Source organism: Mobula birostris, chromosome 17, assembly GCF_030028105.1.
Source record: "Mobula birostris isolate sMobBir1 chromosome 17, sMobBir1.hap1, whole genome shotgun sequence".
Classification (NCBI taxonomy): Eukaryota; Metazoa; Chordata; class Chondrichthyes; order Myliobatiformes; family Myliobatidae; genus Mobula; species Mobula birostris.
This window is the reverse complement of record NC_092386.1, coordinates 41,954,637-41,972,576: the sequence shown is the minus strand read 5'-3', so window position 1 is coordinate 41,972,576 and position 17,940 is coordinate 41,954,637. Positions and strand designations below refer to the sequence as shown.

At 41.4% G+C, this 17,940-nt stretch overlaps 1 protein-coding gene across 1 annotated transcript in view; it reads left to right on the top strand.

Moving 5' to 3' along the window:
• Positions 1-16,816, top strand: part of LOC140211436 (uncharacterized) — an 82,840-nt gene extending 66,024 nt beyond the window's left edge. The window contains exons 9-10 of the mRNA XM_072281145.1: positions 6,107-6,217; positions 10,613-16,816. Of these exons, the coding sequence (XP_072137246.1) occupies positions 6,107-6,217; positions 10,613-10,739 (238 nt within the window). The 3' untranslated portion in view covers positions 10,740-16,816. The remainder of the gene's footprint in view (positions 1-6,106; positions 6,218-10,612) is intronic.
• Positions 16,817-17,940: the final 1,124 nt, after the last annotated feature.

Sequence of the window (17,940 nt, the reverse complement as noted above, 5' to 3'; positions counted from 1 at the left end):
ACACAACAGGATCAAATCGATATTGTAATGAAACAAAATTTTGCAATGACAGAGGATCCGAGGGAGACCCACAGAAAGGGCTAAGTACCTACCATGAAGGATACCAAACTGTGTAAGGTTAGAAGTATCTCAGACCTATCACACAAGCATATTTCTTAATATTGTGGTTCCTAACTTTCTATGTGCATAGTTGGATGTTTCTGAACATGTTCAAACACTCCCATTTGCATGACATAGTGCATGGTGGAGAAGAAGACGAGTGATGAAAAAGAATATAAAAGTTAGATAGGGTGCCAAATAATCAATTGGGAAGGAAGTGGGTTCACCAAAAGGAATATATAAATCTAGGAGCATATCTAACAGAAATATTTCCACAACTCACAGAGAAAAAACAATAGGAGCAAATAATAAAAGAGATCAGTGGTGGCAATGGACCTTTAAAATGGAAGGAAATTAGATAACTGTCTTTTAGATCAGAGAAGGGTCTCAGCCTGAGACCTTGACTGACCACTTCACTGCACAGATATTGCCTGAGCCACTGACTTCCTTCAGCATTGGGTTTATTGCTCCATAGTCCAGCGTTTGCAGTCTTTGTGACTCTGAGATAACCAGATACACCCAGAGAGGAGACGTGAGAAAGAACAAGATATACCATTAGCATTCTATTACTTCTGTTCATAATGAAGAATTATACAAAATCCCATCAGCCCTCTCGGGTGATGGTCAGAGATTCCATGACATTTCTATGAGATGAAGCAGGCTCACTGAATAGACAGACAACAAAGTAGGAAGCTTGCAACTTGTGTCCTACAGAGATGGACGTGAGAACTATTATTGATCCACCGACATAAAATAATTTGGATTAAGAAATCTGACCACATTTTAAGTAATGTGGATGACTTGAAATTGGGGTGTGGAGTCAATAATCAGGAACCCCTGCGGCCTTCATGACTTGTTGAAGAATCAGGTTGTCCTGACTGATATCATGCTAATTATTGTCCTTACTTTGATTCCCAGCATACTTGCATTATCTGTCGAATCGTGTACCTTTTTTTCTCTTTGCCCATGATTTGCACGCTCATTCCCTTTCTGCACCTTGCTCTGTCAAGGACAACAAATTGCGCAAATACAAAATAAAAGAAATAACAACAATAATAATAATAATAATAATAAATAAACAAACAAACAAGCAAGCAATAGGTATCCAGAACATGAAATAAAGAGTCCTTGAAAGTAAGTTGACAGGTTGTGGGAGGGCTTTACCCGTGATAAAATGGGTCATATCCACTGCTTTTCATAGGATTTTCCCTTCAAGAACATTGGTGTTTCCATACCAGGCTGTGATGCAGCCAGTCAATATACTCCCCACTAGACATCTACAGAAGGTTGTAAAATCTTTGCAAACTCCTAAGGAAGTAGGGGTGCTGTTGTTCTTTCTTCATAATTGTACTTATATGCTGGGCCTAAGACAAATCCTCTGAAATAATAACACTGAGGAATGTAAAGTTGCTGACCCTTTCCACGTCTGATCAGCCAGATTTACAATCTCCCTCCTATCTGCTGATTCATCACCACCTTTCATGTCATCTACGACAGTGGTGCTGGCAGCAAACTTTAATATGGCATTGGAGTTGTCATAAGTGTAAAGTGAGTTGAACAGGGGGCTAAATGCACAGCCTTGTGGTGCACCTATGCAGATGGAGATTGTGGATTCTAGTCGGCTTGCAAATTCTGCACAGCTTCTTAAGTAAATGGAATTGGTTTGTTAATGTATTTTATGCTTACAAAACATACCAGTTGAATATTTAGCAAATGGAATGCTCAATACTTAGCATGTTCAAAGTTATCTTTAGGAGCTCAGAATGCTACAAATTGGCCATTTTACTCAGTACAGAAGTGGAACCTGGTGTTATCTTCTGCTGTTGTAGCCATCCACTTTAAGGTTCAATGTGTTGAGCATTCAGGGATGTGTTTCTGCATATCACTGTTGTAACGCGTGGTTATTTGTGCTACTGTCGCCTTCCTGGCAGCTTGAACCAGACTGGCCATTCCCCTCTGACCTCTCTCATTAACCAGTCATTTCTGTCACAGAACTGCCACTCAACATTCTCTGTAAACTCTAGAAACTGTTGTACATGAAAACCCCAGGAGATCTGAGATACTCAGATCATCCTGTCTGGCACCAACAATCATTCCACAGTTCAAGTCACTTAGAGCAAACTTCTTCCCCATTCTGATATTTGGCCTGAACAACAATTGAACCTCCTGACCATGTCTGCTTTTATCCATTGAGTTGCTGCTAAGTGATTGGTAGATCAGATGTTTGTATTAACAAGCAGATGCACCTAATAAAGTGACCACTGAGGATATATCATCTATATACCAGGGTGGATCGAAGGTGATGACTACATTCTTCTATTTTTAAGGCATTCTCTTGGGATTGAGGATAACTTGTTTTCACTCCAGTTCCAAGGTGGCTGGCGAAGCCAATGTGGAACCTGTAGACACTACTACAGATTAGATAGGAGGTGTTAAAGCAGGACAGCTGGGTGAGAGGTATTGCATGCTGTACATGGTGGATTTTGCAAAGGCATAATGACTGTAGTCAAAGTGAAAGCTATATAGTTTGTCACAGTGGTACTGTAGATTAGCTCCACTCCAGTGGGAAGCAAGATGGGAAGAATAGTTTGGGGGGGGTGAGGGGGGTGGGGGGGGGTGGGGGGTGGGGGTTGGGGGTTGGGGGGGAGTGGGGATAATGCAGCCTTGTTGGACTTTGCTTTCACCAGGATTGACCCTGTTGCGAACCTGCTTGCAAAGTGGCTTGCATAAAGCATATGGAGGTTAGAGCCCCACATTTAGAATTTGGGAGAAAGATCATAGTTATAACTTACCATAAAAGGATTCAATATTGTCTCTTTCTTAATTTGCATTTGCCTTACACAAAACCCAATCAAATGGACACCCTGAGATCATTCTTCTCAAAGCCTGTCTCAATCTTGATGGCTGTTAATATTATTAATCAAAGTTTTTGTGTAAGTTTATATTGGATCTCAGAGAAGTCCTCTCTCTCCCTTGCTTCCCCACAGTATTTTAAAGGTGATATGAATTTTGAATAGAGCCTAACTCTTTCTTCAGCTCGACCCCACACCCCCCCACCCATTCCCCCACATTAAAATTATGTATGCAGATAGGTTATTGCAAATTCTGTGTAGTTCGTCTCCACAGTATCAGGAAAATCTCCCCCAAATATGTTTAGCTTTTCTTGCTATTAATTTATTCTGACACCTCATTATAGTGTAACAAATGTTATTACACCTATAATGATTAGAAATTTAATTAGGAGTTTCTTATTCATCAGTGGATGCATTGTGTTTAAAGTGAACAAGAAAGCTTTCAAATAAAACTAGATCACTCAGATATATCCGAGCTCTACACCAACAAGTTGTTAGAAGGATGAATTCCTTTCATCACCACTGCATCTATTCAGTCCTTGCTCAACCATTTTACAGCCTACTCATTAAAATATGCAGATGACAACAACATAGGTACCTGAAAGCTTTCTGTCCATTTTCATTTTCCATTCCTCAATTGCAGTGAATTAAAATTTGACCTTGTATATTCAATGTTGTTGTGGCAACTGCTGCCTCTTTGTTCTCCATAGAACCACCTGATTAGTATTTCTCAGCAATATTTACCTTAATGTTTGATTCTTCAAAGAATCTGTAAGAATTTCAATCAATCATGAATTTATTTATTGGTCTCATCTCTGTCACTATAGTTGAAGATAACTCTAAAGCAATGTCACACCTTGGCTCATTACCCTAATGCAATCTCAGTGCACCTCAGAGCAATTTTTAGTAACTCCTGAACAGCATCATCATTAAATATGTATAATGGTACAGTAAGCACAAGAAGGCTACCCACATGATATGTGAGCGCCTCACTTAAAGTAAACTTGAAGTTAGACCTGCATTTTGGACTCCCATGTCTTTGTTCGAATGAGTTTGATGTTTCGAAGCTCCAAAACATAGGAATGGTGGTTGAAGGAATGGAATGGGGGTAGGAGAGACTGGGTTGATCAGGAGGAGAGAGAAAAGGGACAGAGGGATGCAGCTTATCTCTAACCATTGGGCTGGAGGTGGAGGTGTTTTTCCTCTAGTTTGCAGTTAGCCACAGCCTGGCAGTTGGGGAGGTGGAGGACGGACTAGTACGGGAATGGGGAAGAAAAGTTAAGATAGCTAACAACCAAGAGCTACTGAAGGCCATGGTAGATGGAGTGCAGGTGCTCAGCAAGGGAGATAGTGTTAAGCCTAGATGGTGTTAAGTTCCTTGGTATTCCTTCTACTGTGCTAGAAACAATTTTTGTGCCCTCATTGTTATTACCTGCAGTTTGCATTGGTAATATTTTAAGGAACTTCAGATTCATCAAATTAATGAAAAGGTTAAGCAGAAGGTATTTGTCTACAATGGTAATTTCAGAGCAATGCAAATTCTCCAATAATCTCATTTGCTCAGAAAATTAGCAAGTAGAAAGTGTGATTGATCATTTATGTTCAGAATCAGGTTTGGTGATCTGGAACATGTGAATTTTAAAAATTATTTCCCTACTTTTTCTCTACTAAGGCATCGATCTTCTCATTCTTTTCCCTTCTCTTGATGTTTCCTTTAGATTCACCCCAACATTAGTCCTCCAAAGCCCATTTACAACCAGAATACGATCCATTTATTTTAACACTTTGTTAAACCAGTCTTAATCCACAAAAGTACATTGCCCCCAAACAGTACTCACTGATTTTATTTGTGGGGCATATTATAACAAGTCTTTGAAAACCAAATATATCCCATCTAAAAGCTTCCTCGTATTCATTTTACTAGTTAAAACCTTAGAAACTTTAACATATTTGTCAAGCATAATATTTCTTTAATAAATCTATGTTGACTCTGCCCATTTAATATTTTGTAAGGGCCTTGTTTCCAAACCCTTTCAAATATAGTCTAGTATTTTTCCAACTATAGATGACAGGATAAATGGTCTGTCGATCTCAGGTTAACTCCCTGTTTTCTATATCCTTAAATAAAGGGGTTTAGTATTCCATCTACGAGAACTGTTACAAAATCTCTCGAAGTTTAGAAGGGGACAACCAGTGCATCCATCATCTTCATATCCACCTACTTCAAAATCTTTGGATGAAAATCAAGTCTTCTCAATTAGTGTCTTTCAGTCCTATTAATTCCTCAAATTTCAATAGATTTTACTAACGTTCCTCATTTATTCTAGTCTAGTTTTAACCACTATGTTCCTGAAGTTTTCTTTTGTGCCTCTTGCATGAAAATGGACACAAGTATTTGTTTATTTTTTCTGCCATTTCTATTATAATTCATCTGACATTTTTTCTCTGGTGTTTTCCATTTTAGCTGAGTATAAAAATGTTTATAGTTACCATTGTGTCAATGGCATAACTTCTTCATAGTGAAGTATCAATAATTGATTTTTAGGTGGTTCATAAATCAGCTGTTTACATATCAACATTTATACTATCAATATAGAATTGGGTTAGATTTATTGATTAATTCACAATTCTTATTGCATAAAAGTAGAGTTGTGGATTTGTATAGCATGGAAACAGGCCCTACAACCCAACGTCCCTGCTGACCAGGGTGCCTATCTGCATCTGCCTACATTTTGCCTATATTTCTCAATTTTCCTGTCTATATGTCTTTGAATATTGTAATTTATTACTATTAGTTTTACTGAGATTCAGCATGCCAGCCCTAGCCTAATTATGGGTCAATTGACAATGACGAATTAACCTACCATCCGGTATGTCTTTGAACTGTGGGAGGAAATCGCATCACCCAGAGGAAACCCACACGGACACAAGGAGAACGTACAAACTCCTTATAGGCAGCATGGAGAATTGAACCTAGTTCACCCTCACTGTACAGTAGTCATTGTTACCACACCGCCCACCCTCCATCAGTTCCTCTGGGAGTTTGTTTCATATACTCTCAACTCTCTGTGTGAAAAACCTACCCTAACATAAATACAGGTTAACTAAAAAAAACCTCACATTTTTATAATTTCTGCTCTTTACCTCATACCCAGAATTTGTTTACTAGCCACTTATTGCAACCAGAACTTGGAATGTGTGAAACTCAGCTTCTGCAAAGAAATAACGGAAGACGCAATAAAAAAATTATGTAAGAACAGCAAACGGTAAGTTTTGTCATTTTAATTGGGTAGACTAGTTACGAACTGATGTTCTAATGATGCTGGCATTTAGACATCCCAAGTAGAACATACATTTTCCAGATCATTGTGTTACAGAGTGTTTTGAATCCATGTTTGCAGCCACGGTCTAGTTTCTGAGATCTCCTACACACTATGAAGGAAATAAGTTCATTAAGGGTCTGTCTTTTTTCACAATGACAATCATCCCGAGTTGTTGCATCACACTTATTGTTAAAGGAATCAGGCCATCAACCAAACACTTAGATGGGAAGTGATATCTGGAGACCTAAAGGCCAATGGAAATCAAACAAATATATTTTGGAGACAGAATGAAATGCATTAACTTTAATTATTGTCAAATGTGGTACCACCATTTGGGGCCAAATTTTAGGCATCAATGCTGTAACACGGGGTTTCACAACTGGGGTTCCATGAGAGGTCGCTAGAGGTTCTGCGAGAGATCGTGATTAAAAATAACAGTGTTTTGAAATTCGCACAATGCGCGATGCTAGCGCTCGCAGTGGTGGGCAGTGACCGAGCAGCCCCATTAGCAATCTCATTAGAGGTCTCTCCACTCAGTAGGCAGTAGGACCATGTCTATTTGCTTGAGTCCATTCTCAGTTTTTAACGCGAGATAGGCAGGGCCATTGATAATTGGTGAGTGCTGTATTGCACGGAGCGGAGGACGGTAGGTTGATAATTGGTGAGTGCTGTATTACATGGAGGAGGAGGACGGTAGGTTGATAATTGGTGAGTGCTGTATTGCACAGAGGGCGAGGACGGTAGGTTGATAATTGGTGAGTGCTGTATTACACGGAGGGGGAGGACGGTAGGTTGATAATTGGTGAGTGCTGAACTGCACGGAGGAGGGGGACGGTAGGTTGATAATTGGTGAGTGCTGTATTACACGGAGGGGGAGGATGGTAGGTTGATAATTGGTGAGTGCTGTATTACACGGAGGAGGAGGACGGTAGGTTGATAATTGGTGAGTGCTGTATTGCACAGAGGGCGAGGACGGTAAGTTGATAATTGGTGAGTGCTGAACTGCACGGAGGGGGAGGACGGTAGGTTGATAATTGGTGAGCGCTGTACTGCACGGAGGGCGAGGACGGTAGGCTGATGAGGAGCACGAAGTAGGTTTTCTCGCCCAACTTGGCCTGTGCCATCAGCCTCTCCCTCCTGAATTAGCTCCCCCAACTTCCCCTTCCATGCTGCTGACTGACTTATAGGAGCGAACAAACTACCAGTGTAATAGCAAATTGGAAGGAAATTTTCATTCTAAGGATGGTCCAGTTTGGCGATTTTTGAAGAGGAGGTGTGAGATGGAAGGCAAGGATTCTAGGCCTAGGCCTATGGACAATTCTGATAAGCTTAATGATGAAGAATTACAATCTTCTGAGTTAGTTCGCTGATCTAGTGCCACAATGGATACAAAAAAAAGTCGGTCTTTTTTTTACAAAATTATAAATGTTTATTTACACAGCAAACAGACAAAGTACAAGCATTAAGTATTTACAAGACAGTGAATAAATTCAAATTAAAATATGATTACTACTGTCTATAAAAGTCAATTACCTGGGGGGCCCACTGCTTTTGGAAATCCCTCACTGTACCCATCGTGATCGCATGCTCCCTCTCCAAGGACAGCTGGGCATGAACAGAACCTCAAAAGAGGGACAGGCAGTTGGCTTTGGCAGAGCTCTCAACTGTCCACCACCTAGACCCGTGAATGGCCATCTTGCCCAGGCCCAGGAGCAAGGCCACCAGGGCATCCTGCTCGTGACCTGCCCCCTTCTGTACTGGGCACCCGTATATAAGGTGTGCAAGGCTGAAATCCAACCAGAAACTGAGCAGCAGCCCCTGCAGATACTCAAACAGGGGCTGCAACCTCTCACACTCCATATAAGCGTGGCACACTGACTCTTCTTGGACGGGGTGTCAGTGAACCTGCTTAAAACCTGTTGCACAGTACTGCCCTATGAAACACTTCCACCCCCAGTCCCCAATGTACAGGGGAAGAACCCCTGCATAAAGAAATTTCCACTGGGGACATCCTCGCTGCCAGATGGTAAAACAGGCATGTCTGGTCGGCAGATGAAGCTAAGGAAGTGAAAGGTTTGCGGGAGCAGCCTGTGTAAGAAATGCTTTGGAGCGTCACGGAATGGCATGGTGGACATCCCTGTGAGATGGCTCACGTTATGTGGGACCCTCTCCCGTGTGGTATCCTGAAGCAAAGGTCCAACGAGCACTTCCTGCCCATCAGGTGGTGGTGCAGCTCAACTTTCCCAAGTTCCCTCGACACCCACTGTGACAGGATGGGGACCTGTCCTCCACCAGTGCAGGAGCACCCTGTCTGGATGAGACTAGACCCCAAACCCTCAACAGCTCTCAGTAAAAGTGAGGCAGTTCCCCCAGAGCAATGCGGCTGATGCTGTTCGCTGGAAGCCGTGTGCCATCCTGCAGGTAGTATCCCTGGTGGAGAAAGTGCATCGCCATTGCAGGCCATCTCAAAGGGTGGTCGCTGTACAGGTATCTCTGCAGTGTCTGGAGGCAGAGAGCTGCCAGCTGGGTTTGCACACACACACAAATGACCGTTCGTCCTCCTCAATCGGAAAACTCAGGACCACAGCAGAGACCCACTGTCTGCTGTTGCCCCAGAAGAAGTCCACCAGCCTCTTCTGGGTCCTGGAGACAAAAGTAGTGGGCAGGATTAAAGTAATCAGCCAGTACCATACCTTTACAATGAAAGATCTGATCAATGGGTTTTACATGGACTGGTGATCCAAATTGTCCTATTCCAAAGTGCCTAGTCTGGGGCAAACAACTTACAAATATTGCAATGGCTCCAGCAAAACTGAAAAGACACCTAACTACAAATCACAGCCATATGATGCGTAAAAGTGCTGATTATTTTAAACGACTATTGGAATCTCAAAACAGATTAAAGCTTTAGAAAATAAAGTCACAGTTAGTAAAAGGATTCATGAAGCAAGTTATTTAAGACGAGTTCACTTGAGAATGTTTAAAAATCTGTGTGAAAACTTGGACAAAGAGCACACCAATCTCCTGCGACATACCAAAATCCCATGGCTTAGCTGAGGAAAAGTTCTCAACAGGGTGCTTGAACTGAAAGGTGAATTACAGAAGTACCTTCAACAATATAGTAGACCAGATTTTGCTAAGTTCTTGAAGATGAAGAATGGCTGCATTACAAGTCGACTTAACAGACGTTTTTCATCATATAAACCAGTTGAACAAGTCTCTGCAAGGCCCTAGAGAAGATGTTTTTACTTTAAGTGACAAGATTCTTGGATTTAAAAGGAAACTGAATCTTTGGAAAATTTATGTTGCAAATGGAAATATTGAAATGTTTCCACTACTGCTAGGGCTTGAGAGTGAGGAAAGTCTCCAGTCTTATTGAAAACCACCTGGAATAACTGCAGAACAAAACTGCACAGTATTTTACCTCCCTTTCAACAAAAGTGTATGACTGGTTGAGGGACCCTTTCTCTAAATCTTCTGCTCAGCCTGCGAGCTAACTTTGAGAGAAGAACTTTGTGAGCTGCACTCTGATCATGCACTCAAGATGAGACTTACTGACCTGCCCTTGGACAAGTTCTGGATTTCTGTGAAAGAAGAGTATTCTGTCCTTCATAGGAAAGCAATTGACATTTTCCCACAGTTTCAACTTCTTACATGTGTGAGCAAGCTTTTTCTTGTTTAACAAGCATCAAGAGCAAGGATAGAAATTGCCTCATTTTATCTGTGTGTACTATCTCAAATTCAACCCAGAATTGAGAAATTTATTATGTTTGCCTTGTGAGTTTTAAAAATTTATGAAAGAGAAAGAGTAATTTCAATAAAGGTAAGCTAAACTTAACTATCTGTTTTTTCAAGAAAGGTTGGCTAAAAGTTCATTCTCTATTCAAAAGACTATTCACAATTATTTTTGGATTATTATATCTACAACTTACTGATCACTCTAATGTACCATGAGCTCTAGATATAATAATTTTTTTGCAGGTTTTCCGTGAGACCTGAAAATTATTTCAAGGGTTCCTCCAGGGAAAAAAAGTTGAGAAAGGCTGCTCTAACATGAAGCATGCTGGAAATTATTGTACTTTGTTTCTAATTTTATTCTGTTGTTTCAGGAGGCCCCACATTCAGTCCATTTCTTTTTGCTGACCAGATGTGCAATCAGAAATTTATTGCATATGATTTAAATCAAAGAGTCAGTGAACAAAGCAATTCAACTTACAGTGTTTTAAACAAAAAGTAGGATCCTTAAACCCAGCCATTCTCGTCCGTGCTTAATTTCTGTAAAGCTTAACCCATAGGCACATATTAATATTAAATTGTACATTTGCTTTTTGCTTTCAGACTAAAGTTGCTTCATCTGTATGGGTGCCAATCTGTCATTAATCTGAAGGCAATTCAAGATGTTAACAAGCAAGTGAAGTTGCACCATGACCAAGTGTCAAAAAAATACGGTGGAAAAACACGATGATGCTTTCATTGATCGCAGAGATGAACTTGCTGACATTTGTGCATATTCATCTTGAAAGAGCAGCAGAACTACTTAGATTATGAAGACACGCAGTCCTCTTTTATTGTCATTTAGTAATGCATACATTAAGAAATGATACAATAAGACTATTCGACCAAGTCTCACAAGAAGTTCTTTAAGTTTACAATGATGCAATTTATTATAATCTCATTTTCCACAAGCTCCAATGTCCATGGAAGGCTGTTCAAAGATAACAGACATCATTTTATTCTGAGCGGCAATCAAATTGCCATTCGTAATACTTGCAATTGTTCCTAAGATTTACAGAGGTTTAAAGTGCTTACTTTAATACCAAAATGATGTAATGCTCCTTACAGAACTAAAAGAACCCCTATGAACTCGGTATATTATAGAATGATTAAAGATCAGGACTTAGTCCTAAACAAGAAATATTGTTCAAAATAGTAAATTCAGAGAGGTAGCTAAAGCAAAATTAAAGAACAAAGTGATAGGAGATAAAAAGAGAAAATCAGAAGAACATAATGAAAAACAGCTTTTTTAAAGTGTAATGTTTAAACTTCCAGGATTATATATATTTGGAATGAGACTCTATTATAAATCTTAATTGTTTTAGTGCCAGAAAGGTTGTGAGCTGAAATTACGGTTTACTAAATGTAAACAAAAATCAATGAAATGGTCATGCCCACAGCTTTTGTTAATGAGATTAGTTCCTACCTTTGAAGTAAATGCGACAATTGCTTGTCTTTTAGGGTTTTTGAATAGTGAGCTAGTTCGCAGGTTACCATTGTACCACGGCCTTTGAAGAGGCAGGCAGTCCCTTGTGCATTGGAGGTTGTGGTGTAACAGGGGTTGAAGATCGTCTGATTACAAACAAGAGAAAATCTGCAGATGCTGGAAATGCAAGATCTTCTGAGATCTTTTTCTGTGATGTTAATGTTTTACTGGGCTTCTATGCAGTTCTCTACCCTCAATGGAAGATCTCTAAATCCTAGCCAGACTTTTTCCCCTGGCTTGTAAGGTCTCACCAGCTGGAGAAGCTAATCAGACGTCCAGGTATATTGTTTCTGGGTGTGCAGCTGGGAAGCTCTGGCCTGTTTCCATGTGCGCTTGTAGTGGTGGTCCAGCTGTTCAGCAGCAGGGACTCCCACATCAGTCTCTTGATCGGGGATGGCCGGAATCACTGTTGGCATTCAAAGGGGGACATGCCAGTGGAGGACGACTGGAGGTTACTGGTGGACAATCTTTGCCCAAGCCAGTCAGGTGCTCCGGGTTGTGGGGTTGGAAGAGAGGCAAGGCAGTGCAGGGTTGTCTCCAGCTCCTGATTCACTCTTTGTCTGGCCATTAGATTGGGGGTGGAAATCTGATGAGATCCCAGCTGTGGCTCCCACAGGAGAACAGGCCTTTCAGAATAGGATGTGAACTGTGGTTCTTGGTCAGACACTGTGATCTGAGGGAAGCCATGCAGCCTAAACATGTGCTAATCCATGATGATTGCAATCTCATGAACTGACAGGAATTTGGGAAGAGCAATGAAGTGGGCTGCTTTAGAGAACCAGTCTACAACTACCAGAATGGTAGTGTTCTCATCTGACGGGGCAGGCTGGTGATGAAATCCGCTGAGAGGTCGTGCCAGGCAAGGCAGCTGGTAGAGCAGACCAGCAGGGTTCTGACGTGACACCTTGCTCTGGGCACAAGGGGGACAGGTGGATGTGAAATTGTGGACATCTTGGGATATAGACAGCCACTAAAGTTGCCTCCTTATAAACTCCAGGGTCCATTGAACCCCTGGGTAGCCAACCAGATGGGAAGAGTAAACACACTTCAGCACTCTGGGGTGCACAGTGCCAGAGAAAAATAGCTGGTTGGTAAGTTACCCACCTGGGCTGGGATCCGACTCTTGGATAGACTTCAGTCTATTTCTATTCCGCAAATCACCAGAGCAGCTATGCATGTTTGGGGGAGGGATGGGCTCTGTATTGGCGTTGTCCTCAGACATGTCAACTGGTGGGAGAGATCATTGGCCTTGGTGTTCTTGCTTATTGTGCGTGAGGGTGAAATTAAACCGGGTGAAGAAGAGAGCCCAACAATCTTGATGGGAGTTGAATGTAGGAGAGGCTTTTGTGATCTGTCCATACCAGAAAGAGGTGTTCTGCCCCCTCCAGCCAGTGTCGCCATACCTTCAGGGCCTCCTTGACAGTCAGAAGTTATTGGTTCTCAACATCATAATCACAATCTTTCAGAGTCAGGTGACAGGAAAGAAAAGCACAGTGGTGTGCCGGGAGAGTACAGATTCAAGGCCAACATTAGATGCATCAACCTCAACGATAGATGGACAAGATGGGTCTGAATGTTGCAACACCGGGGCAGTTGTGAAGCATTGCTTTAGCTTTGAGAATGCTTGGTCTGGTTTACTTGTCCATTGGAATCCTGCAGGGGTCTTCTTGGTGAGTGCGTTTATGGGAACCATGATGGAACTGCAGTTTCCAATGAAGCAGTGATAAACATCTGTAAATCCTATGAAGCACGTCACCTGTTTGACTGTGGGTCTGCAGGCAGTTTGGGCAACTCTGTGACTGACAGAACCTTACATGGGTCCATTTGAAAATGGTAAGGGGTGAGGATATAGCTCAAGAATGCCACCTGCTTTTTATAGAACTTGCACTTCTCTGGCTTGGCATAAAGGTTGTTCTCGAGGAGCCAACAGAGACCTTGTGGTCATGTTTCTGGTGAGAGCGGGAACGGATCAGAATGTCAACCAAATACACGAAAATAAACTGATACAACTGGTTCTTGGAGTTCCTGCAGCCCTGAAGTCCATAAATGTCAGAAACTCATGGGTCTGGGACCCCCAAGACAGGGAAAATGGGAGCATTACTCATTTAGGGGAAGATGCTTGAAGGGGAATTGACCCATCGGAATTCCCTTTCTCACTGACTGATCTTCTGCTTTTACTGGGTGCTTGGGACATGATGCCTGGAAATGTGGTTCTGGTGCAGGTCGGTGAGATTTGGCAGCTTAAGTGGCTTGCCACAAACTAGATAGGCTGAAGGGTCTGTACTGTGGCGTACTTTTCTATAACTCTGTGGCTCAAAATGTCCTGGAGAGCTACAGTAGAGGCAGCAACCTGTTCTTCTACACTAATCTCATTCCTCCAGAGACGGGTGCGGGCCTTTGATTTGCATGGGCTCCTTTGTGGACTGTGTACTAGGTTGTGAGAGAGAAGGCGAAGACAGGCAGTGATCATATGGGTAGTAGGTTTGGGACATCTCTCTGCACCGCTGGGCTGCCTGGTTATCCATTTGAATGGGTAGATTTATCAGGTCATCCAGGCTGTCTTGTTCATCACGCACTTCAATCTTATGCCAGACCTCTGTGCTCAGCCCATGCTGGAAAACAGCAATAAGAGATCTTTTGTTCCACCCTGTCTCAACTGCAGGCATACGGAACTTTACTGCATAGTCTCTCACTGACCCTCTCCCTTGATGTAGTTTCAGGAGTCTGTGGGCAGCCTTCTGACCTCCGTAGAACTCTTGGAACATAGACTAAGGTGCGCAGGAAATGTTTTTGCTGTGCTTCCATCAAGACTTGATGGAAAGGAACCACATACACTTACAAAGAAACCCGAATTGGCTGGAATGCGCACATTCTTACATGCATGATCTCATTCTTCTGTTAGCTGCCCGCTCGTGAGAGCACCCAGACTCTGCGGCAGTGTCTGCGGTTGTGACACTGCAGGTGGAATTCCTTCCAATATCTGTATGGTGCAGTGATAAGAATAACTAATAGCTGCAGGAATGGAAAAAGGGAATCCATGGTGGAAACGAAATTGGAGGGGGAGGAAAATCAGAAGAAAGTAGGGAGGAAGGAGAACATTAGCATTAATGAACTGGGAGTAGCCCAGAAATACTAGAACTGTTTGGAAAGAAAGTGACAAGATGATCTTGAAATAGGTGTAGCATGCTAACAGATTGAGATAAAGAATGTAAAAGCACAAATAGCTAGGTTGGGTAGGGGAGAACAAGACATCACCAAGAAATGGGAAGAAAACATCTGCTGTGGTTTGAAGTGGGAAGAGTGGAATCATCCTTGGAACATCTGGTGGAGAAACTGGGACATGAGGGAGGACTTCCTGGTTGTATTGATATGGAAAAATGGACAAGAGAGATAGCTTGCATTTGGAAGGCTGAAAGGGAAACTACACCTTTGTGAACCAGACCTGGAGAATTTATGGTATCCTTTTGAGTGTGGGCAGTTGCAGGAGGTAGCAGCCTCTTGACATGTTAAAATGACTGTATGTGGAAGGTATATGCCAGGTTTCTACCCTTGGGCATGGTGAACAGTGAAGATCACAGAGGAAATGTTGGGCGATGGATTATGGCTTACAGAACGTGAAGATGAGTGTAATCCTTAGGTTCTTTTGGATGTGTAGGTCTAGGGAAGACAGTCTCTGGCCCTACCAAATGTGTGAAATTGAGGTGCAAATCCTCCTGTTTGTGGGGATGCCCTGTGATTTGTTGCCCCGTTACAAATCAGTACCATGAAATAACAGACAGTACATCATACGCAACTAAACAATTTAGCTTTATAATTCTTAATTTGACGAAAGGGTTAGTAAAGAAGACAAAAAGAAAAGGGCCCATTTTATTGGAACAGTCTAATATGCACAAGTTGGAGCTCATCATTTCCCTTTTGCTGATCCTGTATTGATTTCCCTGGGCTTTGTCAACTCCCTGCCCACTCCAAGTCCACTCCTTTCTGGTGTCTATGACCTCTTCTCTCTCCGTCTCCCGCCAAACGAAAGGCCCAGATTACCTCGGTGTCAGGCCCACAGCACAAAAAACACACTCCCCCACTGGACAGTGCACATTCCAAAGTACCCGTTATCTCTAACCGTAACCCAATCACTGCTTCTACAGAAAGACCATTACATTAGCAGTGAAACCTTTCCCAGGATATTACATCAAAAAGGAAGTTCACCAGAGATGAGGAGAGAATCCACAGCACAGATGATAGTGGGTAGATGAGGTTGTGCAAGTTACTAAGATCAAAGACAGTAGCTGGGAGGATTGGAGAAAAAATCAGGTCGGGAAGTGGTGTGGCTGAATTTATGATATGATGGCTAGTTCAGAGTGATTGGGAGGGCTTACTGCCATAAGCAAGTCTCAGGATGAAGGGTGGCAGGATGGAGTGATATTAACAATGAAGAGTTAAGGATGCAACCTACTTGGAGGAATTTAAATACCAAGGTCTCACTGATGGTGCCACATGTGGGATTTACCAATAATCAGAATCAGGCTTATTATTACTGGCATACGTAGTAAACTTAGTGGCAGCAGTGCAATGCAATACATGATAATATAGAAAGAAAAAAAAGTAAATCAATTACAGTAAGTATCTATATATATATTAAATAGATTTAAAATAGTGCAAAAACAGAAGTAATATATATTTTTAAAAAGTGAGGTAGTGTTCATGTGTTCAATGTCCATTTAGGGATTGTATGGCAGAGGGGAAGAATTTGTTCCCGAATCACTGAGTGTGTGCCTTCAGACTTACGAATGAATAATGAAGCAAACTTCAACTTTCTAGTTAAACACTTCGTTCTCTGTACTTGATAACATAGTATGCCCCTTACTGCTTTCCCGGCGCACCCCCTGTATATGTCCTATGCACGTAATGCCTGGATTGAAATTCTAGAGTGTGCAAATGTGTATGAAATGTTCAAAGATATGTTCAGATGCATTCCCACTTATTTCAATTGATTTAAAATACTTCAGCCGTTATTTTTCATCTTGCATGAATTTGTTGAGTTTTGAAGAGGATAGTCTGAAAGAATGTAAAGGATTACATTATACTTGAAAGATGAAAATATATTTATTGGTATTTCAAAATTGATTACTTTGCCAAGGAATGGCAGATCATTCCTTGGCAAAAAAAAACTCCCACACATGCCAGGCATGAAGAGATTCTTAATTTGCCATTGTTGAAAAAAAGCTGCGCTGGCTACTTCTCTGTATTCCATTCTAACTCCGTTTAATGTTTTGACAGGATTAAGTGAGGCCTTATTTTTTTTATCCCACTGAATAAATGTAAATAAAATGAATTAGACTCAAAATTTATTGCACAATATTTGCCTTTTAATCAGTATGTGGATTATTCATTGTGCATTTGTTTGCTTACAATGAACACAGACAAAAGAACTGAATGAAAATCTTTGTTAGGCACCTAGGTACACACAATACTCCTATGATGAATCACCTAGTGCATGCAGGGATGATAACAATTCCTATGCAACTTTCATTTGTGACATTGTATTATGAAAATATAACCAATGTATTGCGAGTGCCAAGTATGGGACAGGAGGATTATCTGCTTTATATCTCTCAATTTAAAGGGACATTTAATCACTTATATTTTTTTGGGAGACTCATTCGGACTTGAGCAAATTGGACAAAGTGCACAAAAACCTCCTAAATATGGGTGTGTTCTGAACATTGTGGAGGTCAAGTTAATTATTTACGACTTAATAAAAATGGAATTTTAGCCATCATTCCAGTGGACCTCCAACATACTGAAAAATAAGAGAAGAGGATGTGAAGGCAAGAGCAACTTGGCAGAGGCCCCTGAAGGAAAAGCAGCAGAAGGATATTTGCCAGGGAAGCCTTGCTCCCAGATGTCTACAATGAACCCAGTCCTACCTTCAGCCTTTTTAACAATATACCTGGAAGCAAAAGTGTAGGAATCAATACTGTACCATTTCTGAATCCAATCCGAACCCGGTGGGCTGGAATAAAATTCTCACAAGACAGTAGAGTTTAACATTCTTTTAATGGCTTACTGTATTTATAAATACTGATCTACTTCCTTTAATACTGTTCATCCTTTAAGTACAAATGTTTGTATTTATAAATACTAATGCTATTTCCTTTAATACTGTTCATCCTTAACTTTAAGTGTTACTCACATATGCTCTGAATTCTGGTAATTCTGAATGTTTTGAAGTCCACACCTTGGTAATCATTCAGCGAAGTTTCTCCCTTATGTCTATGGGGAATCTATGTTCTCTCAGTTGTTACCTTGCAAGTTGTTCAAGTTTGCCCTCATATTCTGGTTTTTAATGACATGAAAATTTGACTGATGCAATGCCTGCCTTTTTGTTGGCTTTTCCCTTGTCCATTCG